The following is a 27,512-nucleotide window of genomic DNA, read 5'->3' on the forward strand; positions in this document are numbered from 1 at the left end:
TTTAAAACGCAAGATTTTAACATGAATTGCCTTAATCAAATTTGCAGGCTGCTATGCATACTTCCTCCTATGTTTCAATTTGGACTGTCATTATTATAGAAAATGGGTTCATCATGAGATATGTTTTTTCACCCAAAAATGTCACCTGAAAATTCTTTAAAAAAGAACTTTAATGTTTCTTTGACATTATAGGCTTTGTGATGTGAGCTACATTTTGGGGAGAACCAAAGAGACAACTACAGTTTGGAGCAAGCTTTATAAGTTGACTAATGCATGAAAGATGCAGTTGCTTTATTTGGGAACCTGATGCAGTATTAGTAGCTGTGCTATCTGCCTAAAGAGCACATTTGCCTCTACTAACTTCTGCATGTGTATTTTTTTTTGTAAAATATTTTTTAAAAACACCATATGTCTCTAGTGCTCTCCCATCCAAAAGAAATTAAATCCTGTATTTCTGTGCCTTAAGCTTATCATCAGAAGTGTGGTGTGCATAATGCACTCCAAATGAGCTCAGAGGGAATAAGGTCTTGGAGCACCAGTAAAATTGCCTTCCCTTATTTTTAGCTAGTGTATCATTCCATTCAACAGCCTCATCCATATGGCACTAACAGTGTAACCATGGAGTAAGTTGCTATGGAAAAACTACTCGCTTGCCACTGTGGGTAGAGAAGGGAATGTCCTTGTGCAACCTCAATATAGCAAGAATCTATATCTACACACCACAGAGAGTTAGCTTCATGGTCTCCAGGGCTTTACATGCTCCATCCTTGCCTCCACTCCATGCATTTAATGACCATTTGTTTGCGCTGTGCCAGATTACATGTCATGAAGTAGTTCCTTTTGCATTAGTTGCTTACAATATTTTCATTTCGGATTTCCACTTAAAAAACAACAACACTTCTGCCATGCAGGCCTTGTGATAAAGAGGGAAAGGAACGTGTGTTGTTGCGCTGAATGTGACTCTCCAACAAAGCTTGGAACTAATCTTACACATAGTGTTCAAATTTGTTTTATTTATTTAGAAACATTATAAACCACTTAATCAAAATATCTCTAATCTGTTCTGCATATCAACACTATAAAATAATTATAAATAATACGCAGATAAAAATCAGCGAAATTTGAAATCAAATATTTAATACAGATCTGGGTAGGGTCATTTAAATAAATAAATAATAGTCTAATCAGGGTATCTGCCTAACGTTAGCAGTCAGGGAATTCCAAAGCGTAGCTGTTGCCATACTGAACGATCAGCTCCTAACAAATGTGGAACAATTGTCATAACGGCATTTGTAAAAAGTGCAAGGTCTGTAGATCAAAGCTGTTGAAGTGACACATAATGGGGCAAGGCAATCCTTTTAGGCAACTGATTCTAAACTCTTCAGGGTTTTAAATACTAACAGTGAAACCCTGAATTTGACCTGGTAGCCAATTGGCAGGCTGGGCATATCTTTTGAGCCAAGGTATAATATGCGAGTAGCAATCAGGCTGCAGCATTTTTCACTAACTACCGTTTCTGCAGCAAATGCAAGTCCCAGATACATTGCAATAATCCAATACTGAAGCTACCAATTAAAATAATTTTTTAAAAATCATAATTTATCAATTTACAAAGTGATGAAATTCTACCCCCTGTGCTTTATTTTTTCACAGCCAATTATCCGTTTCATAAGTTCATTAGAAACAATGAATGCAAATACAAATATTATGCAAACTTGGCAGTTTCAATGTTTTTAGCTGTGCTTAATAGATACATGTAAAATAAACATACTAAATTATATCCAGTGCAAACTGAAATTTCCAAATGCTTATTTCCAGTTCAAAATTTTCCAGAAAACTCACATCCCTGCAGCTCAACACAGTAACAACACTGTACATCTTACTAGAAAAGTTTTAACCTTTTTTTTTTTTTAACCTTATGAGCTGCCATTTCTCTTTAAAGCTTTTCTAAACTCTGAATAACCAGATAGTTGGGCATGATAACCCCAAATGCATAACAGTTCTGGAACATTATCGAGTGGGTTTAAGGGCAGCTAGATGGACCCATGAGCCTAAGAGAATGGGGGTACCTTGCCCTATGTTTAAAATATGCTATCCTCAAACTCTCCTGCAAGGATGCCTTTTCTTGGAGATGGGAGGAAGAGACTAGAAGTCTGAAAAATGCTGGTGACAGTTTATGAAGTCCTAAGGCACAGGCTGTGTATTCCTTACTGACTTAAAATGCAGGCAGTTTATTCTTTTTCTCAATTCAAATTGAAACTGGTTTGGGGGGGAAACACATCAAAACACAATATTTAATTTTTTTAAAAAACAAACACTACAGGGCAGATACGGATTGTGGCTAATGTGTGTATACCACTTCCCAAACCAGCAGTGAGAATATACTGGATGCAAAGTTAATGGGAAGGTGCACAGAGCCACTGCTCAGGGGAGTTGGTTTGCAAGAAAACACAACACCCTGTTGTACAATGAGGTCTCCAAGCTGTAGGATGCTCTGCATTAGGGACACCTAACAGGCACCAACTTTGTTATCAGATGAAAGAAGTTTTATTCTTCTGTAATTTTATTATAGGGGGTATTTACCTTCCCCCCCCTTTTTTTTGATGGATGGCAGCATTCACCCTTGGCCAACTCTCAGGGGACCAAATGCCAGCAGTGAAGGTGGGCTAAAGTCAGTGTGGTCATCTGACACTCTCATGTGCGCGCGCACACACACACACAAAGACACAGGACAGGGACACACACGCACACACACACGACACACATAGGCAAGCACACAGCCTCCCTTTTTAACTGATCAGTGAAGAACAGCTAAGAGGGTAACTGCATTCTCTACTAATCAAATGATCCTTTGATGACCAGGGAGGGGAGAATTTGTATCCCAATCTAGGTGCCAGCTCCATTATTCTATCCACTTTTTCTTTTGTCACCACTGCCATAATCAGTGGACTTGGCGGTGGCGGGGGGTGGGGTGGGAGGTTGTTCTGGGAGCTGGATCAGGCTCCTCAAATTTAATGGACAATTTTCCTGATTATTTTTGCTATGTGTCTTGTTTAGTTTTGATTTGTGGCTATCTGATTTTAATATTTTATTAATCTCTTGTTGATTCAGTGTTAAGCGACTGTGTTTTTTTTTTAAAAAAAATTGGTTAGTTGCCTTGGAAAATCCTGCCCACCAATCCCACACAAAGGACCAGTTATGAGGTGATAACTATGCTAAGTTTTGCATATGTATTGTATAAAAAAGTTATTCCTGAGTAATATATTCGGAGTTGAATTAAACACATTGCAGACTATAAAGGCACTTGGTTGTGGTGTGTGTGGTTTTTTTTTTACAGAATTTCTTCAGTTTTTCATTTTATTTTAAAACTTTTCTGAGTCATGCACATATGATTCAGCACAGATGCAAGGCACAAGAGTGAATGATTTCGTCTTTTGCCATATTGTATGCAACCACAGTGAAAATACCAAAGTTCTAGTGAATCTTCATTTAAAATAAAAACATCAAGGTATTCAAACTTTAAAAAAAAAAAACCAACTTCAAAGGGGGCAATCCTACACTGGAATTATGTTGGCTGAGGAGCTTTAGGATTTGGCAGAAGAACCAGGGCACCAGTGCAATACCAGGTGCATTGCTGGCAAGACAACTACACTGGTGGAACACTTGGCCAGTAGAGCTGTTCTACCAGTAATGATCTTAATAATCCTCGTAAATTTATTACTCACCCTAAGTTCACTGGGTGGGTTACAGGAATTAAAACGCAATGTTAAAGAAAATTTAGAAAATTTACAGAAATAGGGTAAGTCCAAATATGCATATATTTGTCAAAAGCCAGAGTAAAAAAGCTTGTCATCAGTATTCACCAAAAATGCAAAATCAAGGTACCAGGTGCACCTCTGTGGCAAGGGAGTTCCACAGGTTAGGGGCTGCCACAAAGAATACCCTGTCCTGGGCTGCTGCCACCTGCATTTCTGAGGGTGGTAGAACAACCAAGAGGATCCCTTCTGCTGATATTAACACTTGAGAGAGTACGCAGGAGAGGAGGAGGCCTTTTGGGTAGTTGGGGCCTGAGTTATTTAGAGCTTTAAAGACTAACAACAGCACCTTGAATTGGGCCCATAAATGAACCAGCAACCAGTGCAGCTATTTTAAAAATGGGGATTAGGTAAGATCTGTCTTTTCAGGATTCAGCTTCAGTTTACTGGCCAAATGCAGCCCACCACTGCCTTCAGATTCAGATGGAACAGAGAGAGAGAACTGGATGGCTCCGCCTATTGATGACACTTCATTCCAATCACCTGATGACAGCTCCCAAAGGCTTAATATAAATGTGAATTGGCATAGGGTCGCAGGTGGCACTGTGGGTTAAACCACAGAGCCTAGGGCTTGCTGATCAGAAGGTCGGCAGTTTGAATCCCCGCGATGTGGTGAGCTCCCATTACTCTGTCCCAGCTCCTGCCAACCTAGCAGTTCGAAAGCACATAAAAGTGCAAATAGATAAATAGGTACCGCTCCGGCGGGAAGGTAAACGACATTTCCGTGCGCTGCTCTGGTTCGCCAGAAGCGGCTTAGTCATGCTGGCCACATGACCTGGAAGCTGTACGCCGGCTCCCTCGGCCAATAAAGCGAGATGTGGAACCCCAGAGTCGTCCGCGACTGGACCTAATGGTCAGGGGTCCCTTTACCTTTACCTTTACGACAGGACAATCTCATGACACTGAACAGTAGTCTTCCATGACTTCCCGGAAATGGCCCTGGAGGTAGGAGTGGAACCACTGAAACACAGTGCCCCCAACCTCCATCTTCCTAAAAGGCTCCAGAAAAATACTATAATCAGCAGTACTGACAGCTGTCAAGAGATCAAGGAGAACGAGGAGGGTCACATTTCCCCCCCCCCCCATCTCTTTCCTAACAAATCTAATCAACTAGAATGACCAAGGCAGTTTTGGTGCCATGACCAAGCCTGAAGCCAAACTGGAACGAATCCAATTACAGTCATACCTCGAGTTACAGATGCTTCAGGTTGCACGTTTTCAGGTTGCGCACCACACCGAACCCAGAAGTACCGGAATGGGTTACTTCCGGGTTTCAGCGCTCGTGCATGCACAGGAGCACTAAATCGTGCTTTGTGCATGCACAGAAGTGCCAAATCGCGACCCACGCGTGCGCAGACACAGCGCTGCAGGTTGTGAGCACTGCGGGTTACGAACGTGCCTCCCGCACGGATCACGTTCACAAACCGAGCGTCCACTGTAATCAGTGAGGCAAGAACCTTGATGGGACCACCAGTCATGTCAGCTGGAAAATCTTCTAGAGCATTTAGGACTCCATTAGTCTCCAAGGGTAGACCAACTCAGTGGGTCCCTCACCCTTGCAGAATAGCTGCATTCAGCCCAAAACTCACCATAGAATGGTCTGCCCATGACAAGAGACTCACAGTGGGCCCTCCAATCAGCAAAATATTACTAATCCACTCTATGACAATGACAAGACCGAGGGCATGTCCAGCCACATAGGTTGCTCCCTCATTCACAATCAAATTGCAGATCATCAGTGTTTAATTCTGGGAAGCCCTGGCATTGAGCAACACTAAACAGGGTTAAGATGTGGATGGGATATAGGAGAAGTGCACACTGATGGCAAATCCTATGCCCCACCCCCCAAGCAAGGCCACACTCCAGCCCCTGATCGGGCACAGGGAATTTCCCTCCCACTGACTTGCATTAGATGTGGAAAATATATTGGAAAAAGTTGTCCCATGTTGACAGCAGCCACACCCCTATCACCCTGATAGAACATAAGATGGATGTAACTCAGCACCCTATCGCACCACACCAACACCAACAAGTAAATTGTTACTCAGATGATATAGCATGGGGCTACATTGCCTTAGGTTGTGCACGCACAGAGCTCAGGAGGGAAAAGCTTGGTGATGGGAGACAAGGGGAAAGGGCATTTTGCATGGAAAAAGGAGCACTTTACACAGTAATCTAATAATTTACTTTCCCCCACCTGAGCCCTTTGTGAGGTAAACAGTTGCTCCTTTCAGGCAATTCAAATTAGGAAAACAGCAGAGAGGAAAAAGCTGAAAAGCCCTCTCCCAGGACTGCTGCTTCAATCTGTCTTTGAGTGCCTCCCTCCCCAGATGTGACTGCTGTTATGAAAAAAAATTGGGGGGGGGGAATCTGATTATGAAACTTCCACATCACACACAGTCCATTTGGGAGGGCTTTAGTTATGAAGGAAACTGGGTTGCTTTGTGTCACTGCATCTCTTACCTCAAAGGGCTGCTGTGAAGATAAAGTTAAAGAATTCCAGTTCCGTTACCTGAGCAGCTGGTTAGGGAAAAATGGGATTAAATAAATAAAGATTTAAAAACCCCTGCTGTAATAGGACTTTAAAGGTATGTAGTTTTGGCAATATCATGCGCTATGGGTTTTTAAAGAAAATGTGTATTGCTAATCTACTGTATAATAAATTAACATGTGGTATTTACAGTGCAATCCTATGGGTTTTTATACCCTAGAATGTGTGCATAGGACTGCATCCTTATTTGTTTAAGCTATTGAAAGTATTTTTATTTACAAAGGGCCTGTTGGTAATATATTATCAGTATTTCAAAAAAAATAAGATTTAATGAGATTTAAAGTAACATTATCCCCTTTCCTACTACACTGTATTAGGAAGGAGATTACATTTTATAGTTGACAGTTTTGCTGCTGCCACTAGATGGCCTTGTTTCCATGTAGCATTCAATATTTTCAAAGAAGTGTTTCTTTCTTATTCTCTTCCCACTGCATCTTTATGTATATCTACATAAAAAGAAATGAGAATTTATTTGTCAACATTTATGGAATACTGAAAACATTTATCTTGGTTTGTTTGCTTATAATATCTTTACATAATTTGCAGTTGTTTCCTCCAAATCTCTCAGTAAGATATTCTGTAGGTAGAAAAATGTCAAATTTTACAGACTAATCAGTATTAACAATTCTGTCTGAAGATGTTGCCAAAAAAACCAAAACACCAGAAGAAACAGTAAAGACAAAGCTTTGGAAGTGCTTTGGAAGTCATTTTCCAGCTATATGGCATCTGGTATTTTTAAAAATGGAAAGCGCACAACCATCTCCCTTTTATGCAATCTTCCATTTACAAATTCAGAATGTTACTGAATGGGAAAACAGGAACATTCTAAAATGTCTCCACACTTCTAAACTCATTAATTGCAAAGGCTCTTCCCCTACACATGACACAAAAGGCCTTCTTGCAAACCATTGCCCTTGGACTTACCTATGAGAGTGCTTAAAGAGCAATTCTAAGTAGGGTAGATGGGAGGGAACTGAACTGGCAGATGTTATGCTATCTCCAAAGCTGTGATGGCTTATGCTGTTCAGAGAAACTGGTGGTGATGTTTTTTCTTTTCTTTTCTTCATACCAGTTTTTTCATTTGCTAAATTCACCCCATTGGTTTTGATTGGTGTAGGTGGGGGGGAATGAACTATGCTCAGTTAGGAGGAGATGGCTGCATGGGCATAGCCAGGATTTGGGGGGCAGGCCTTTTGTTAGGGGGCACAGAACCTCGGTTTGCTATGTGTTTTTATTGATTTATGGGGGTAAGCTGCCTCTCCATGCCCCCCCCCCCGGCTACACCCATGGATGGCTGCTGTGATGGCTTCAGACTCTTTCAGTTGCTGTCAATGGGCTGCCCAGTGCAGTTGCTTGCTGAATAATTGGGTTTTCAAAGCCTTCAGCAGGTGGGGTGATGCCGCTTACTTGCAGGGTCCCAGCCACTCCTCCCTTCTATGTACCCAGCGACAGGGACTTTAATTTCGTCTCTTCGCTCCCTGCTCAATATGAGCAGTTCAAAGAAACCTATGCCACCTCCATGTTTGCACAGTTAATGGGTGCAATCCTGGGTTTCTTGGGGGGGGATTGAGGGTCTTTGGATCTCATGGTCCCTAGGCTGCCTCTGACATGACACTGTCCCTAGAATGCCCCATTTCAGAGCCTACCAACTATGGAAACACCACTGACAGTAAATTATAAATGCTGAATTATCTGTAGTTGTACTGAGGGTTTACAGGCACGGATGCCTCGTCATCAGAGCTCCTCTCCCCTGGCAGAGGGGTATTTCTGCTCCATCTTAACCCCTTCCAGCCAACAGGAGTGCTCTGTTAATTATCTTTTGACTAGTTTTTTATTCCTACATGCTTACCTCACTCAGTAACAACCACGTAGTAGAACTAGAATGGATAGATAAACGAAGAGCTTTTATATTTCCTAAGTTTGGGTTGACGATGCCATCTGCTATTCCATTTTTGAATGTGCCTATATGTGAATGAAAACATTATTTTTGGTATATGCTGTAACAAACCTATTTTCCCAGAATAGTAAAAAATAAAAAAATAAAAATCTTATTTTATATTACATCAAATAAGGTACAAAGTTAAATAAATGAATACTGCATTTTTATTTTTTTTTACGTCTTAATGAGACATCACTGAAGTGGGCATACTATCATATTAAAATAGAACCTTGGTGCATATCTTTGTGATGTTAAAACTGTGCAATGAAAACCTGTGACTTTTGTTTTCAGTTCATGATCCTGCATGACAGTTTGTAAAAAGGTGTTATTTCCTTGCTCTAGGTTGTAGCCAATGGTGCTTTGGCGCATGCAATTTTCAACAATTGGGACATCCAAGTTTCAACAATCCCCTCAACCCAAATGGGCTCTTTGCATCCCTGCTCCTCAGCAAAACTACTCTTGAGGGTGGAGGGACCTTCCACAACAGAATGATATATGACACAGAACAGAAGGGTACAGGGTGGAGCAGGTATCAGAGAAAACCAGATGCCCCTAATTTATGCTGCCACAATCTCTTTCGACTAAGGCAAAGTCACAACTAGATGCAATTTTCAGTCCCCAAAAGATAGCCTTTTACAGGCTGGGATGAGGCCACACCCTTTCTTTGATAAGGCAATGTTCTTTACTATAGGTGCAGCCTACGGCCAAACATGCTAAGGACACTGATAGGAGAACAGACCATTAAGGTTAGAAGTCAGACTGAAGCGATGTGCATACTTGCACAGTAATGCACACTTGACATGACTTTGTCATGCAGACCAGAGTTGGCTATGCAATAAGTGAGCTGAATTTCTGTCTCTGCCATGCAGTCACTGGGTGGAAGGGCAGTAGCATTCACACATCAAGCCCCTCTAATGTTCCAACACTAAACACAATCTTGCTACCCCTTTCTTCTCTCTTGTGTTGTGTTGCTTTCTTGAGACATCCAACCTTTTATATCCCCTGTCTTCCCTCCCTTCCTTCTCTTCTTCCTTATCTCCATATCTTTCCCCCATTTCTTCTTCCTGTCTTCCTGCTCTGATGGGCTGTTTTTGGTGTCCACCCTTAGCCCTACCCCACAGCTGCTAATACTTTTTTCTTGAATGGGGTAATGTGGTTTTGGCTACATAAGCACAATCGCATTCTAATCGGTATTAAAATAAATGATTTCGACTTTCTCATGCAACATTGTTGTGAAAGGAGTATAACTTTTGGATCCCACCCCCTAAATTATTGCAAAACTTTAAGCTGTGCTGCAGTTTAGAAGTATATAAAAACCAAGCTGAAACCATCTTAGAATATATATATATATTACCTATTTGAAAATATCCATCCTGAGTTTTTACGATTTTAAAATTCCCTGAATTGCCTCCTGCAGCCTGTATGTCTATCTCCTGTAACAAATAAAAAGAAACAAAATCCTAACTAGTTTTCCAAGAGGAAAGCCGAGCCTTATTGTGCACATTTCCCTTTTGCAAATCTCCCCAGCCAATAGTGCTAACCATGTGATAACCCATGATATCCAACTAATCAATTTCAGTTTTAAATTAGTTTGTAATAACTTTGTATGCTGTTAACATATTTTAACTTTCCCTGGGCAAAATTATTCACTATATACTGTCACATACTCTTTTCAGTGTTTTCTTTCTCTCAGTTTTTACATGTTTAAGGACAATTTTCAAATCAGAGAAATTGGTGGAATTCCAATAATTAATAAAGGGATTCTTAGTTGCATAAAAGTTTTGGCTGACAGCTTACCTTCCCATATTCATTTCTACTATACCAGTATGTTCACTATTGTTTCAAAGCACAATGTATTAAACCCAGAGATTTGCTTTTCTTCCAAGCTCTGGTGAGTACATTTCTGGCAACCATCAGTAAACTGCCTATCAATTTGCAATATGTTACATAAGCTGGGTTCTCAGTTGTGTACAACACAACAGAACCACTGAACACTTCATGGGCCAATTACCTCAGTTGACTACAACAGTATAGGCAACATGTGGTCTTCCAAACATTTCTGGGCCACCACTCCCATCATCACTGAGCATTGGTCATGTTACTTGAGGCTGACAGGAGTTAGGAATGTAGGAAGCAGCAATTGGTCCATCTAGCTCAACAGTGTCTACACTGACTGTCATTGCCTCCCCAGGATTTCAGGCAGGAGTATCTCCCAACCCTGCCTGGAGATGCCATCAGGGATTGAACCAGGAACCTTCTGCTTGCAAGGCAAGCGCTTTATCACTGAGCTACGGCTCTTCCCCAAGTTGGGGTCCAACAGCACCTGCAGGGTCACAGGTCCCCCATCCCTGGGTTACAACAAATACAGTGGTACCTCGGGTTACATACGCATCAGATTACAGACTCTGCTAACCCAGAAATATTACCTCGGGTTAAGAACTTTGCATCAGGATGAGAACAGAAATCGTGCTCTGGCGGTGCGGCAGCAGCAGGAGGCCCCATTAGCTAAAGTGGTGCTTCAGGTTAAGAACAGTTTCAGGTTAAGAACGGACCTCCAGAACAAATTAAGTACTTAACCCGAGGTACCACTGTAAAAGACTGCTAGTCAAAAGATCTGCAGGAGGAAATTTTACAAGGCAGGCCCAACTTCCGTCCCCCCCTTTTTTAGCTGATCAAACACACAAGGTGCTATCAGAGCAACATACCAATATATAGAAGAGAATTTATTAAAATATAAGTGCCTGTGCCTGTAAGACATATACTACTGGTCCTCAAAGACTGCTCTCTGCTCCAATAACAGATTGACTTTTTAAATTATTATTTTGCACTATGGCAGCCATGGTTTTCAGTCAAAGTTGACTTCTGCAGTGCTGCCAAAGGCCATGGCAATTACTTCAGCATGCCACCACATGCTGAAGTCAGATCAGAAGCAGTGCCTGGATGAGATAAAACAGGAGAGATGCTTATCTCTGAGCAGAATTTTGACAAAATTGTCCCGTATGAGGTTGAGATGGTATCATCCTGACAGGTTATGACTGCTGGCCAGGAATATTAAGCAAAGAGCAAGACTTCTCCCTAATATTAATAATAAGATTTGAAATGCTTTATATTTATGTGAGAGCTGAAATACTTACAGCACTGGGTAAAACTTCTACAGTAGCATCAACTATTATATCTCCTGGATGTTCGACATTTCCGCTTTTAAAAAGGTACCTGCAAAACACATTATTGGGGCAATTAATAATGCATTAAAATTTTAACTTATAGTTATTTTATGACAGGTCTTCCATTTAATGTTCTCTGGGAATATTTTACAGATGGAAGAAAGAGTATAAACAGACTGAGGGTGGAAGTTACATGGCAGATAACACTCTGCCAATGGATTGTATTCTTCTTTAAAAATACAAATAAGGTACAGAGAACTGTAAATTCAATCAGAGGAGTGGTGGGCTACAGTGCTTACTTCTTTCTCCATCAAAGATGTTTTTCTCAAATAGGGATAGTTGAATGAGTCAATTTCAGGTTCTCAGACTTAAGTTAAGTTCTCCACATTTCCATATCAGCTTGTTTTTAAAATTTTGTTTTAATCCTCATGAAAGTGTATCAACATTGGAGTGCAAATTTCTCCTAACAGACACGTTTCAATGCAATTTTTGCATAATATACACATTTTGCAAGCAACTCCAACTAATATAATGATTTTTTTGTATATTCTTTTCTTTTTTTATTATTTATACCCCGCCCATCTGGCTTTCACGATCTGGTTTTCACTAGTATATGCATAATTATGCAAACTTTGCCTACAATATGTATTTTTTTTACTCATTATTTGGTTCGATAAATTCATTACAAAATTCAGAAAAATGCAAATTTCAAAGGATGAGTGTGTCTTGGTTTGCATATTGTTTCAGGAAATGCAGAATAGGTAGATTAGACTGTAAATGCAAACTGAGCTGAATTTCTCCCCCATCCCAGTGTCCAGCTTTTTCACCCATGGGAGAGATTAAAGAGCTTGGGGAGGGCAATTTGGATGAGAAACAAATTAGAGGAAATGTTCCTGCATCATAATACCTACCTTTCTATTTTTATTGGCTGCCAAAAGCTGAACAGAATATAATCTCCAGCCACAGGAGCAAAAGCCCAGAAAAATTCTATTCCTTTATAAGCTTTTTCTAGGGTAAAGTGCTGGAATACTTTTAGACTTGTAGTAACTTCTGCAGCTGGGTTGACATGTGCTGTAAGTAATGGATTTTTGCCGAAATCTCTATCCTGTAAGACATAAATGTATATTTTTTTATATAAAGAGAGTGAAATACAAAGTTATCAACAAAATGAAGGTCTAAGACAAACCATAATCTTTATACTTTAAATGTGCTGTAAATTATAGTCATGGATGCACCACTGAACATTTTGCAAATAAAATCAGTGGGCGTCATTGATGAGGTGTAAACTATAACTCTTTTCGACCAACCAGTGCAAGAACAGGGTATTCATGTAGGAGAGGAGTAAGATCCAGGTATCAACATACATGCATTTATTAGACTGCGGTGGTGAACCTCAGGCGCAGAAAGAAAGCCGCATGTCCTGTTTCGTATGGGACAGTCCTTTATTTGAAAGGCTGTCTGGATAGTTTTCTATTTGAATGAACACCTGGTGCAAATCTGTTATGGAACCATAAGAAGACAGAGCAGAAGCCTTAGAGTTGCCCATCAACAGTTAGCAGACTGGGCAGGTGTACAAGCATGCAGCTCTGGATGGCTCTCACAGTGGAATGGAATGTGCTACCACAGCCTAACTGAAAAAAGTTACACTGAGTGTTGCAGAGCCAGCCCTACCATCTGGCAAAGTGAGATGGCTGCCTCGGGCAGCTGATTTGGGGAGTATGAAAGAGCAGCTAATTCCAAGTTACTTAATTTATTGTTGTAATTTTGTTCCAAAAGTGGAGGTGCATGAGAGATTTTTTGCCTCCAGTTCCAAAATAACATAGCCACTCTTGGTTATTATGCACGTCAACTTTGGACAAATGTGGTGCTCCAACTCAGGAAGCAAAATGTTTTGGGCCAGCCCTGAGAATGAAACCTGCTGCTATGATCTCGCTCCCGTTCCATGCATGTCACACATACATAGATCATCTAAACAAATATTTACATTTTATGTACCATTTTTGGAAAGAAACTTTGCCTGCATGCAGACAAGCCCAAAATTTCAGCCACTTTGCAGGGTGGGGTATAAAAACAAGAGGTATTCACTCATCTCTAAAGAAAGTCTATGACCATTAGGGACAGGCAAACTGCACCCAGCTGCTTAGCCCTAAAATTAATTGAGCTTCTCAGGTTGAACAATCAACCATTCAATTATATATATTTTTAAAATTTCCAAACCACCTTTCATCTAGACAGACTCCGGGGCAGTGCACAACACCCTCTAGGGAGGGTTTTCCATGGTCATGGTGCTACCACAGAAAAGTCAAAATCTTGAGCACTTGAGTAGCAAAATTCCTCGCTACTCTCCCTACCAATTTCATCTACCCCACTTCTTCAGGAAAATAATTCTTACCTTGGGCGAGGCAGGACAATGGGTGGGAGAGACAGAAGGCTAGTGCAGCCAGTTCAGAGCAAACTCTCAAACTATAAAACACATGCAGCTATTGATTGTTGGGCCAGACCCATAATCCCCTGCTGGAAATGTCAGCTCTGTGTAGTTCTGAAAATACCCTGTAAGGCAACTTCTTGGCTGCATGGAGTTGTCACCTGCAGCTGTGGGGCATGGAGGTGGCAAGCCCCACATTCTTCAACTGTAAGCTAAAGAGGGGTGAGGTAACATCCAAGCAGGTGTACTTGCATTCTTGAGCACTCCCACCATGAATAATCACCCAATCACTAACGGCAACTGGAGACTGTGATTTGTTTTGCTAGCAGACACCGTGCAGGGCAGGGGACTAGTCTTGGCATCTTTGCATTGCTTCCACAAAGTCTCTAGCACTTTATTTGTCTTCTCTTTGAACTTGGTGACGGTTGTATTTCTACACTATTGACACCTTGATGTTGAGAAAGAAGCAAATGACTAATAGAACTTACCTTCAATTTCTGTATTTTCCCAGCCAAAGAAGAATGAATTCCCACATGCTGAAAGAGAGATGGCCTGTAACGGATCCGCAAATAGGTCTTTTGCCGTTCACAGTGTCTCTGAAAACGAAACCATTTCATGTAAAACAACAACAGAAGGAGGCAACCACGTTCAGCTGCATTTCAATTTCTCTACATATTTATAACTTACTATTCCAAACTATATTCCGTCACAGGTGAATAAACCACCTATACTTTGTTATGTTCGTGGTGCTCGACTGACTGTGGACACTGCTTATCTGGGGGGGGGGGGTTCTCACATTACCAGCTCAGCAAGGTCATTGTCCCTCTGCTTGTGTTGCTTGCTGCATTTGCACAGTGTTCACACTTAAGAAGGGGACAGAGATGTCTTCACTCAACATGTAGATGAGACAAGGAACTGAAGCAAGTAGAGACTAGTGAGAGAGGGCTCTAAAGAAATGTCACAGTGCCCAAAGCCTGTTTTACTGGAAGTGCTGCAACCCTAAGGAAGCAATGAGAGCTAAGACACAGTAGCCAGGGGTGGGATGGGATAAACATTAAAGAAATATCATACATATATCAATTTAAACTAACCACCCAATTCCTTGGTTGTAGGCTTCTAGTTAACTTTAAAGATATTTGTTGAAAAAGACTACACACAAACTCAATTCAAGTTTAGTATTTATGTGCCAACAATGAATAAGGGAAAGAGTAAGATTTTTAAAAATGTAGGATTAAAAGTTTAATTACAGATCAACTCAACTGATCAACTTCAAAATTAGGTCCAATATTCCAGCAGATATGGTTTTAGTAGGATTCAGTGTGGCATAGTGCTTTAGGTGTTGGATTAAGACCTGGGAAACCAGAGTTTAGATTCCCACTCAGCTATGAAGCTCTCTGGGCAATATTGGGCCAGTCACTACCTCTCAATCTAACCTGCTTCAGAGGGTTGTTGTGGGGATTAAATGAGGGGGGAAATAGAGTATTATACCTTGAGTTTAATGAAGGAAAAGCCTAGATCTACATGTAAGCAATAAATAAACAAACCACATCTTATTAAAATATATAAAGCAATACCGGTCTTGAAAATGACAGAATAATATATAAACTCAGATGTATAATTCTAATGGAATATCACATGCAAATACTTGTGCACAAATCTAGCTTGTATCAACTTACTGTGTTACTTATAAATTGGTTTTAAAATAAAATACCCATAACATATCTAAGGTGACTAACCATAATTGAAAACCAATTAAAAAACCACAATAATATCAACAGATAAAATGCAAATGATCAACCGCTTAATTCGGATTTATTAAATTATTTTGTACATAACAGCATTTTTTTTTTTTTGTATTTTAATTGTGTTCATCATTTCTGTTTCTGTCATGTTACAGTATATTACATTCAAACTTACAGAATAATGGAATATGCATTTTTTCATAGTGGGGTGACATGATTGACACTGAAATTTATGGAATTTGATTGAGTTAATTATTGTGAACTCATGCTGTCCATTTGCCCAATGGTTGTTTGGAAATTCCAGTTGTGTAATCAGCAACAATTTCCTTCTCTTTTTGTTCTAAAATGTAATTGTATTGTCAGTGTTTGCCCATCTGCCCCACCCCCATGCAACTTACTTTTGTTAATAATTGTAGTACTTACTGCATCTTTCTCTGGATTGCAAACTTTAACCCAAAGTAAGTGGTCTAGAAGCCAGTCAATTGGCTTATCTTTGTAGAACATTAACAAAAATTCAACTATCAGCGGCAAGTCTCTGCATCGGAATAATTTTCCTGAAAATGATGTTTTCAAAAAGGGAGAGGTAAATCACAACTTTCCATACTGCACAGTAAAGCACAAAAGAATGCATTTGTGCATGTTGTTTCCATGATTATATGCAGTTTTATGCACACTTTATGCTAGTGTATGCATTTTTGTACATATCATTTGACCAGAGAACTGCACTGCAAAATTTAGAGATGTACAAATTTTGAAGGATGGTTTTGTTTCAGTTGGTATCTTGTATGAATTGGGCACGTTCGCCTTTAAATGCTAACTGAATTGAATTTATCACCCATCCCTAGGTCGTAGTACTTCATGGTCCAGTGATGACCTCTTCAGGAGGGGTGGCACCACCTACTTTCTCAAGGTAGTGAGCATCTTTCCCTCTCACAGCAAGGCATGTACCACTTGCTGGAACCATCCAGTCAATCCTTTTCTGCTAGATTTTAACAGGGCAGGCAAGGTTGAGAGGATAAACAATTGGTCTAATCCATGTAAACATTCTATCTACATCCATGGGCTTCAAAAACTGCAAATGATCCTCTAAATCTAACCAGGACCTGCAACAACTGGCCTCAAGTTCAGAGTGGATATAAGTAGGGATGGAAAGATCTATTCATTTTAGTTCTCTCAGTTTCTCATTTTTCCCATCTTAAATTCTGTTCTTCATATATCTGCTGCAATCTGTGTTTTTTTTTAAGAATCCTCATAAAAAATCATCAGAATTTTGGTGCAAATTTCTTCTAATGTACACATTTTTGCATACAGCTGTGGCTAATGTACACATTTTTACAAGCACTTTCTCCTAACATAATGCATATTTGTATGTTATATTTTCTAATGTATGGAATTTTATGCACACTTCCACCTAATATATACTTTTTTGTAAATGTTGGCTGGTTGGAGAACAGCATTGCAAAATTCAGATGAGTGCAAATTTTGAAGGTGGCTGTATTTCAGTTCTCATACTTTTTCATGAAGTGCAGCCAGATTTAGGGCACAATCCAGCCCAAGTCAAGCTCTTCTGAGTCCCATTGATTTCAATGCTTAGCATTCAAACAAAATCAAAACGGGCATGAAAGATTTAGGGCACAATCCAGCCCAAGTCAAGCTCTTCTGAGTCCCATTGAATTCAATGCTTAGCATTCAAACAAAATCAAAGTGGGGCATGAAAGATTTAGGGCACAATCCAGCCAAAGTCAAGCTCTTCTGAGTCCCATTGAATCCAATGCTTAGCATTCAAACAAAATCAAAGTGGGGCATGAAAGCATTCAACTATGAATGAACAGCATACACGTTTAAAAAATAATGCCCCTTACAACCTGTAATACTGCCTTAACCAGATAGGATGAACCCTGAAGGAAGAACAAAACATGCAGAACTAGTTGATGTTGTTGCAACAGTTGCTTACGCAGTATTTTGCATTGTTTCTAAATGCAAATTCTGGAGATTATATGTAATCTAAGTACCTGCTAATTTACTTGGGCCATGTTTTGCTTTCTTTGTTTGATCAAGGTGATTTATTAATGGAAGAACTTAAAAACTTGCACAGTACAGATACTCTATTTTGGTTCCGTTACAGGTTAATTCCACTCATTGTTCCTTGGATCTGCCTCATAGGTTTATAAATCATTATGCTGTCATAATGTTGAGTTCAACATTTCCTTGTTCCAACCTGTCAACTACTTCCCATAAATTAATAAGAAAAGAAACTGCATCCAATGATTGTCCAAGGGGAGGAGAAGTTTGGTTCAATTCTCAAGTGAGGTTTTTGTTCCACCTATATTACTTTAGAAGTAGCGGAAGGGTTTTGTGAGCATCTTTTCCAGCACACCCCTCCTTCAGTTCAGCCTACTAACATGAATGAATGAAAAAATCATTCTTAATTCAGGAGCAAAGTTGTTGCTGATAATAGGCACATACTTCCTCTCTTGCTTAGGCTGCTCCTTTGCAGTCTTGGATAATGTTGCTTTGTTGCTGTTGTTGTTTAGTCGTTTAGTCATGTCCGACTCTTCGTGACCCCATGGACCAGAGCATGCCAGGCACTTCTGTCCTCCACTGCCTCCCGCAGTTTGGTCAAACTCATGCTGGTAGCTTCGAGAACACTGTCCAACCATCTCGTCTTCTGTCGTCCCCTTGTGCCCTCCATCTTTCCCAACATCAGGGTCTTTTCCAGGGAGTCTTCTCTTCTCATGAGGTGGCCAAAGTATTGGAGCCTCAGCTTCAGGATCTGTCCTTCCAGTGAGCACTCAGGGCTGATTTCCTTAAGAATGGATGGGTTTGATCTTCTTGCAGTCCATGGGACTCTCAAGAGTCTCCTCCAGCACCATAATTCAAAAGCATCAATTCTTCGGCAATCAGCCTTCTTTATGGTCCAGCTCTCACTTCCATACATCACTACTGGGGAAACCATAGCTTTTACAATACGGACCTTTGTTGGTAAGGTGATGTCTCTACTTTTTAAGATGCTGTATAGGTTTACTTTACTTTACTTTACTTACCAATAAACCCAAGCTGAGAAAATTCAAGAAACATCCACTCCTTTGAGTCCTGTAGCACAACAAACTCACTGATTGTTTGTATATATGATGGTTTCGCTATAATATCATCTTCTAGCTGAAAAAGAAATCAACTTTTTTTCAATTGCCGCCATAGATCTAGAGACCCTTTACAGATACTGTAATTTTGTTGCTTCCAGATAAATAAATGAAATAAGCAAAGGGAAAATAAATGGCAACAGGGTATCAATATAAATATAAGTCACTTCTGTACTCCATAGTAGATTAGCAGAAATGGAGGCATAGAAGAGGCATCGCTGTATCCTAGGTTTGCAGGATGAACACAAAATTGGATAATCTTTTGGGTGGCGTGTAAACAGTGATTTTTTTTCTGGGGGGATGCAGGGGTATGCATACCCTTAAACAGTTTGTGAATCGAAGTTTGAGGGGCAGTATTTCAATATGAGTAGGAAAATGAGAGTACCCCTAAACGTGTGTTTTTTAGAAAAAAAAGCACTACATATAAGCATCACAGCGGTAGAGTGAGAAGGTGGAGAGTCAGAATCACTAGTAGGCTGATTAAAAAGTATCAAAGATTGCAAAAAACATATTAACTACATATTAACTATATATTAAACAGCAGTGCTGATTAATGACTTGAACTGAGAAGTTTAAATTTGGCGCAGTAGAAATAATAAGATGTCTTCTGAGGAGATTCAAATGTGGAAACTGGATAATTGAAGCCAAAGGTTGTTTAAACATTAGCATTTTCCCTCATCAAACAGTAGGTAAATTGATATGCCTTATTGCATAGTTTTCTCACTGGAACTGCTTTTTTTTTTACTTTAAAAATTTGATATGTCTCTTCAATGAATAACCTGCTTGCTTTCTACACACACACACACACACACACACACACACATTTAATTGCTACAAATAAGAACATCATCTTGTGAAAAGCTGTGGGTGCCAGGAGTGCTGCTGAAGTGAAACAGTACTCCCAATAAATGTTCCTGACTTTTTTTCTGGCATGAGTTCTGAATCAAGCTGCTAAAAGCTGCTGTAGTTTTTAATGTTTTCATTTCATCTCCCTTGAGTGTTAATAAAAAGCACTTTCTAACAACTCCTGAAACAGAGCTTCTCAAAGATGCTTTCAGCTTTGGAAATGCCTAATTATCTCAGGATGAAGCGGACCTAAATGGACACAGAGAATAATTACAATTCACCCCAGGTGAAGAGGGATTTGGCTGCCTGTTCTTATGGCTCCTGTACAGCCATTATCTGTTCCCAGGCATGACTAAAAGTCTCTCAAGGGACCCTCGTGGACTTCAGAAATTGTGAACGATTGCACTGAAAATATTGACACAATTTTATCTAAACCTCCCTCAACCTTTTATTGATTTACAGAGACACTGGCCTTAAAAAGAAGAAATGAAATTTATAGCTTGCATAAGGAAAAAAGGAAGCTGCAGATAAGAGGGTTTATTTCCTTAAACTGCCTTGAAAACGTTGCTAATGGTAGCACAACTACAAAGGACAGAAGAAAAACAAATTTAATCAGTGCAGCAATTTATGTAGCATGTGAACTTACCTGTAAATAGAATGTTCCTCTTGGTTGGGCATACATCATTAAGAAGCTATAATCCAAATTCTGTTTTGTTCTCCATCTAAACGGAGGCAACAAATTATGTTTTTTTAAAGAGGAGCTTACTTTCATACTATACTTTCATTTTAGACAGACACAAGCAAACTCTTATCTATAACTACAGTATTTCAATCTAGTTTTCTGGATGGTAGTGAGGATGGAAACTGACTTGGTGACCCTGGCTAATAATTTACACTGGGAGAGTGACAACAGGGACTGTAACTTTGTTGTTTCCCTGGGACTTATCAGCAACTTTCAGTACATCAACCAGAGTTTCTTCTGCACAATCTACATAGGCTGCAAGTTGGAAGCCCTGAGTTACTCTGTTCCTACCTTAGTGGGAAGTTTTGGAAGGTGGTGTTAGAAGACTTCTGTTTGTTTGTTTGTTTTTTGTTTGTGTTTGTTTACAAGAAATACAAACTAATTGCTTTACATTTTTAAACAAACAGAATAATAACCATAAGTAATTATCCTGTGTGGGGTTCTGCAGAAATTTATTGTTTCTACCATGATTTTAAACTTCTGCATGGAACTTTAGGGGAGATTGTCTGGAGGTTTGGAGAGAGTTGCCAACAATGCACAAGTGACATCCAGCGCTTATTTCTCCTTTCCATTTCAAAAAGGTGTGAAAAAGTCAGCTTAAAATATTTGCCTGAAATCAGCAACAGACTGAATAACAGCAAATAAACACTCAGTGCAGACAAGAAGTTTATGATATACAGTACTTCGCCTGGGTGGGGTCATATTCCCCAGAAAGAAACTGTTGCTCTTCTGGATCTAGGTCTTACTAATCAGTTCTTCCCAGGACTACCTCTTACTAAAAGTAGTAATGGCTCATAGGCATTTTAAATTTATTTATTTAAGTAATTGATATGCCTCTTTTCAGACGGACCTCAAAAAACAGTTTGCATAACATTTTTGTGAGTATATCATTTTTAATAATAATAATAATACCTTAAAATGAAAAATGCAAATTCTTTGCTTCGAAGAATATGTTCTCACTTCCCTCAGGGCAAGAAGCCTCTGTGGTTACAGTTGAGGGAGGCAGGGGCTACAGTGGGGGCTGGGTGTTGATAATTCCTCAAGCTTCTGTCTCCTCTACTCCCCCCAGGGCAAGATGGTCCTGTGGCGGCAGCTGGGGGAGGGAGGGGTCACCAAGGGAGCTGGATGCTGCCAACACTGACAGGTATTGGGGAGGGGGGGAGCACCTGAGTGTGCTCAATGATGCTGACAGAAGCACCCCTGCCAGTCTACACTCCACCACAGGTAGGGAGGCTGCACTGATTCCCCAGCAAGAGCGGTGAGGGTGTCCTTCCGTGAGTCTCCGCTGGAAACGGATGCACCTGGGTGCCCTCAGGTTTACTTGGGAGTCAGTTGGCTACTGCCATTGGGCCCAAGACTAGGGCTGCTGGTGGGGAAGGGTGCTGTCCCCACGCTCCAGAGACTGAGCAGAGCTTAGAGGCCAAGCAGGTCTCTGAGGCCTCCTCTAAGCTGCAGCTGCCGACTCTGCTCCACCCTGGGGTGAATTACTTAGCTTATCTTTGCAATTGTGGCACTTGTTGACTGAACCATGCCTTGTAGTTTCAAGATACTGAGAGCTGCTTTGGGAACGAAGCTTTAAAACCAAGATACTCACTTTAAAATAAATAAAACAACCCTCTTTTTAAAACGCTTAATAACATGCTGTCTGAAATCCTCACACGCCGCCTTTCATACCTTACTCTCTCACTTGAATCCCCTAATGATGCCTTGAGATTGGAGAGTTTGGGATAATAGGAAGCAGGGGGAGAGACAACCTCCAGGACTCCAGAAAGTGCCTCCTTTGGGAAGCTAAGAAAAGAAAAAAGAAAAACAGTATTCTCTTCTGGTGAACTTCTGTTCAGAGGTACAAACTGCATACAGGATCAAGGGCTTATTCATGCTTGTGGGAGGACATTTGTACATTTTATTAGCATAAAACATTAATTTTTCCTGTGTATGTGTATTGCAGACTTGGGCAAAGTGATCTTCTGTTGCAATTGCTCTGTGGCTTGAGATACGCCACCGCTACATTCAGGGGTGGCCTGTCCTGTTTTGCCACCTTAGGTGAAATGGGCATTTGTGCCTCCTGCCCCTCTTTGACTCCCGCCTCTCATCTTGGTGGGAGATGGGGCACTCTTCAAAGCATTGCTGCTTGGCTTCTCTGTCTGGGACCAGGGAAGACAAACAGCAGTGCCATGTGCCAGAAGGCCTCCTTCTTGTTGGTGGAAGCAATGGGGCAGGCAGAGTGCCGCCTCTTGCACTTGCACCGCCTGAGGCAGACGCTGCAAGGAAACAGAGGGAGCCAACCCATTCCAGCAAGTCTGGAGGCAAGGATTCCCTCCACAATCCACAGCACAGCACAGTACCCCTAGCATGAGAGCCCTATTAGCACAGGCAGCAAACAGATAGTTCGCCAGACTCTAGGCAGCCCCGGAGCCTCAGGAACCAACCAGTCTCTCCTAGGAAACCTATGGGACCAACTTCTAAAAGCCATATTTTCCATACCTTTGACATCACAAAGGCACTCTTTACATTTTATTACATAAAAGTAGGATATTATTTTGAAAGTAAAACCAACAGCAACCTAGAACAGGGTAGAAGAATTGCTACTCCAAATGTCTAGATACTAGTAAAGATTTCTGATTACTTCATAGAATGTAAGTAATTGAATTCAGTATTGTATACACACAAGGGTGCTTTGGGCTGGCATAGTTAAATTATGTGGAAAGTAGTCTCAAGTTCACTTATTTAAAGATTATAAATGCAAAGTAGTGTCATAGAGAAAGAGAGAACTAAAGGATTTAGCTAAACTTTGCAATACTATTATTTTTCTGTTTTCCTTAGTACTGTAAATCTTAATATCTAGTTCAGTATATGCTACAGTAATCCATGTTACTGATAAGTAAACTTTTATTGATGCGGTATTTTTAATGGCATAATATTACTTATTTTTAGCAGCCATAAACTGACATATTATAAAAATCTTACCGGCTTCTGATGCTTTCTGCAATGCTGTTAACATATTTTAAATCCACCTAAAAATTAAGAAAATAATAATCAACATTTCTGCTATTTTCTGAAAACAGAAGTTGTGCTAATCATACAGGAAACCATATGTGCAATCATTTTATTCTATTTTACGGTCACCATTGCTTAACAATGGACACAGCAGAATTAATTTTATTATATGACTATTAAAAATTAAATAGAAAGAAGTTGTTGCACACTTGTTTATATTATATAGAAGGATTAAGATGTATGTAGTTTTCCTCATAATTATATGCAGAAGTTTTGCTTTTAGAAAAATCTATGACTCTTACCTTGCAGCAATGAACTATACCCTCCTGATTTGTTCTCAATAATGGAAACGCAGCTGAGTTAATAACAAACTCTCACAAACCGCAAACCTTTGGTGAGAAAATTCACCCAAGCAGTTTCCTTGCCTCAGGACATCCATTACAGAGAACTTCCAACAGTTTATTCCAAGTGTTTCCAAACTGTTGCATTTATATGTGAAATTGTAGCAACCAAGTTACAGCACATTCCCACAACATAACCAAACAGGGGTTTTTTTGATGGCATTGCTCTAGGTGTTCTAAAGCTTGCTATGAACACATTCTACATCTCTGATACATTTATGCATTGATGCATGGGTAGGCAAACTAAGGCCCGGAGGCTGGATCCGGCCCAATCGCCTTCTAAATCCAGCCCACAGATGGTCTGGGAATCAGTGTGTTTTACATGAGTAGAATGTGTGCTTTCATTTAAAATGCATCTCTGGGGTATTTCTGGGGCATAGGAATTCGTTCATCCCCCCCCCCCCCCCCCGCCAAAAAAATATAGTCTAGCCCCCCACAAGGTCTGAGGGACAGTGGACTGGCCCCCTACTGAAAAAGTTTGCTGACCCCTGTTAATGCCATCAGGAATACCCATAAAATATTCAAATATTAAAGTCATGATAATGCACAATTGTGAGAAATATTGAACTCTAGTATGCAGCATTTGATCTTTTAGAGCAATCACACAATATGTCCACAGTAAAAAGGTAAAGGTAAAGGACCCCTGGATGGTTAAGTCCAGTCAAGGGCAACTATGGGGTTGCAGCGCTCATCTCGCTTTCAGGCCGAGGGAGCCGGTGTTTGTCCACAGATAGTTTTCCGGATCATGTGGCCAGCATGACTAAACTGCTTCTGGCTCATGGAAGACTGTGACGCGTGCCAGAGCACATGGAAATGCCATTTACCTTCCCACCACAGTGGTACCTATTTATCCGCTTGCACTGGCGTGCTTTCAAACTGCTAGGTTGGTAGGAGCTGGGCCAGAGCAACGATAGCTCACCCCATCACGGGGATTTGAATCGCCAACCTTCCGATCAGCAAGCCCACAGTATCTTGTGCTGTATATGCAGTAAGACTACTTATGTAGTTTTGGAAAGATTACCACCATAGGTTTGCAACATTAATATATGTGAGAACGTGTCCTTTGTTTGCAGGTGCTGCCTAAGAAAACCATAATTTCGGCAGACTCGGCCTGGGCTTTATCTCCATCTCCATCTCCATACACTGATTAAAGACTATCAGCATAATGTTGTTCCAGAAACTACAAGGTTTCTTCCCTCTTCAAGCTCCTACCTATTGCATTGTCCATTTAAAGCCATTGAGCTTTTGCTACTTTAGAACGCTGCATTCTAAACCGGAACTGCAGGATTAGCAAGTCAGAGCTCTAGCACTGAAACCTGCATTATTTGGGTGCTTTTTGTTTTTTGCTTTTGTTTTTTTGCTATTTTAAAAAAGGGATATCCGCAGGCCAGTAATTGCATAGTAGCTCACAGCAGATGACCCTCAGTATGAAACATGGTAGATGGCTCAGCAGGAAACAGCAATGCAATGGGAAATAAGAGATGGGAGATAAATCTATTCTAAAAGAACTAAATGTAAGGATGAGAACCTGTGGCTCTCCATGGTTTGTGGCCTCCAGCTCTCAGGCATTATGACCAATGGACAAAGATGAGGAGGGCTGTGGTCGGTAATATCTGGAGAACCACAGATTCTACATCTTTGGTCTACCACAAATGACTTCTGATGTGACCTATCTAAACAAAAGGTTTAGATGGTAAATGTGGAGCAGGCAGGATTTGAACTCTCTCACTCCAGAAAGCAGCACCCAAACTACACAGCTCCTTGAATACAGGCTCATGATGGGTCATTTAATATTGCCTAGACCATGACACATGCCTTTACCCATGCATCATATCCAGAAATCCCTCCTAATGTGGAGCCTCATCTCAGTGCAACAGTCCAGCTTCAGCAGACCCAAGTGTTGAAGTTTTGTTAATGTTGCATAAAATGGTATATAATTGTAATGGTGTTGCATTTTAAGTTGCTGTGAAAAATGCCTGAGCACATGGTGAAGGCTTGCATTGTTTCCATTGCAAAGATAGGGTGGACTAGGATTTATGACTGAGTCATGGGTCTCTGGATGGAATTTTTGAGTGTTTACTTATGTTAATGAACAGGGCGCTGAGTACAGGGGTGCAAGGGGCTTCAACTCCCCTCAATATTTTGAAGAAGGGCCCCAGCCCCCCAAGTACTGAGGGGGTTGACATCCGCCACTGCTGCTAGGTGCCCTCTGCGTGCCCCTGCCCCTGCCTGGGAACCGAGGAGCTGGGAGGGGGCTGGGACGAGTGAGGGGCAGGGGCTGGGGCATGCAGAGGGCACCCAGCGGTGAGGGATGTCAGCCCCCTCAATACTGAGGGGGCCTGGGACCCTTCTTCAAAGTATTAAGGGGGCTGATGCCCCTTGCGCCCCCTATGCCCACCACCCCTGTTCCGAGAGAGTACAAGCATCATAGGCGCTTCCAACTATCTTTACCCTTGGTTCTTTATTGTTTTCCACTGTGAAGTGCTCCTTTGCATCAACCTGCTCATCAACAGAATTTCATTCAGGGCTAGTGCAAGGCATTTTCCCACCTGAGCCAAGGTGGATGAGCTGTCACTGCTTCCCCATGCACTGATCTCCTATTGCTGCTGCTTCCCCATGCACTGATCTCCTATTGCTGTGTCTGTTCACAACATCATTATTAGGAGCACCTATGTGGCTTCTAGCTTTGTAAGGAACAGGTGCTGAGCCAGAGGTCATGGCTGGTTGGGTGGTGGTGGTGGTGGCGGCAGCAGTAACCAGCCAAACATTGGTGGGTGGGTAGAGACCAGAAGTCTCAGAAGGCAGGCCAAAGGACCCTGATCCACCACCATGCCACCTGAGACAAGAGACTCACGTTGACTAACGGGTGGATTCACCCTGATTGCTTCTAATGCGCCCACAGATTTACACATGAAGAAGAGTGTTGCAGTCCCATGTCTGGCTCCTGAATTAATAAAAGCAGTGGCTTTGTTTCCTCCTTGGGTCAAGACCTAGCTGTTTTCTCTGGTCTTTATGGGTAATGCTCAATTATAGTGATCTGCTTGCTGACTTTAGTTTGCCATTGCTTAGAATGATAGAATCTTGACATGCGGTCTCCCATCCAATTTGAAACCATACCAGTCCCTGCTTAGCTTTCCAAATGTGCTAGCAGTTTTATTGCTGCTATTCATTGTAGTTCAATATATATCTGACAAATCGTCATTTTAGATTGAATGTATCCACCCCTTGAGATCAGCTGGCAGAGTGCAAGTCGAAAATAAATAAATAAATAACATTCTCTAATGTAGCAAAGGGGTAGAAGGGACCGTGGATCCCAACATACGTGGGCCAGGGCTGATGAGAGTTGGTGCTCCATGACATCTGCAGGGCCACAGATTCCGCACCTCTTTTATTATAGGCAAACATAGACTGCTGCATTTTCTTTCTGTAAACACAAACCATTTCAAGCTAACTTACCTCTGCTACAAAGATAATTATCATACAATGCTTCTTCTGATCTTCAGACATTCCACTTAAAAGCGATTGCAGTGTGTCCATCAAATAGCTTTCCTTTTCTCTTCGCACTGTTGGAACACCTATTACCATGGCCACTAATGTCAAAAAAGGGGACTTAGTTGGACAATTTTTTAAATCAGTACAATAAAAAATCATTTTCATTTTCATAATGACACAACTACATATATTACTAACGTGATACTATTAGCATCCTTAGGCGCAGAAATCAGCAGTGAGTTTAAACCAGTAAGAATA

The 27,512-nt window shown here is 40.9% G+C and overlaps 1 protein-coding gene across 3 annotated transcripts in view; it reads right to left on the reverse strand.

Moving 5' to 3' along the window:
- Positions 1-6,606: 6,606 nt before the first annotated feature.
- MGAT4D (MGAT4 family member D) overlaps positions 6,607-27,512 on the reverse strand; it is a 38,356-nt gene continuing 17,450 nt past the window's right edge. For 2 of the 3 annotated variants that reach the window (XM_083457393.1, XM_083457395.1), the window contains exons 4-15: positions 27,219-27,352; positions 23,332-23,378; positions 22,039-22,152; positions 20,269-20,344; positions 18,681-18,795; positions 16,060-16,190; positions 14,383-14,490; positions 12,381-12,574; positions 11,440-11,518; positions 9,660-9,765; positions 8,216-8,328; positions 6,607-6,812 (exon numbers count right to left, since the gene is read on the reverse strand). In XM_083457393.1, coding sequence (XP_083313519.1) covers positions 6,762-6,812; positions 8,216-8,328; positions 9,660-9,765; positions 11,440-11,518; positions 12,381-12,574; positions 14,383-14,490; positions 16,060-16,190; positions 18,681-18,795; positions 20,269-20,344; positions 22,039-22,152; positions 23,332-23,378; positions 27,219-27,352 — 1,268 coding nt within the window. In that variant the 3' untranslated portion in view covers positions 6,607-6,761. The remainder of the gene's footprint in view (positions 6,813-8,215; positions 8,329-9,659; positions 9,766-11,439; positions 11,519-12,380; positions 12,575-14,382; positions 14,491-16,059; positions 16,191-18,680; positions 18,796-20,268; positions 20,345-22,038; positions 22,153-23,331; positions 23,379-27,218; positions 27,353-27,512) is intronic. The other variant, XM_083457394.1, reaches the window with a different exon arrangement.

The sequence above is a fragment of the Podarcis tiliguerta genome (genome assembly GCF_965153285.1).
Source record: "Podarcis tiliguerta genome assembly, chromosome: 9".
Taxonomy (NCBI): domain Eukaryota; kingdom Metazoa; phylum Chordata; class Lepidosauria; order Squamata; family Lacertidae; genus Podarcis; species Podarcis tiliguerta.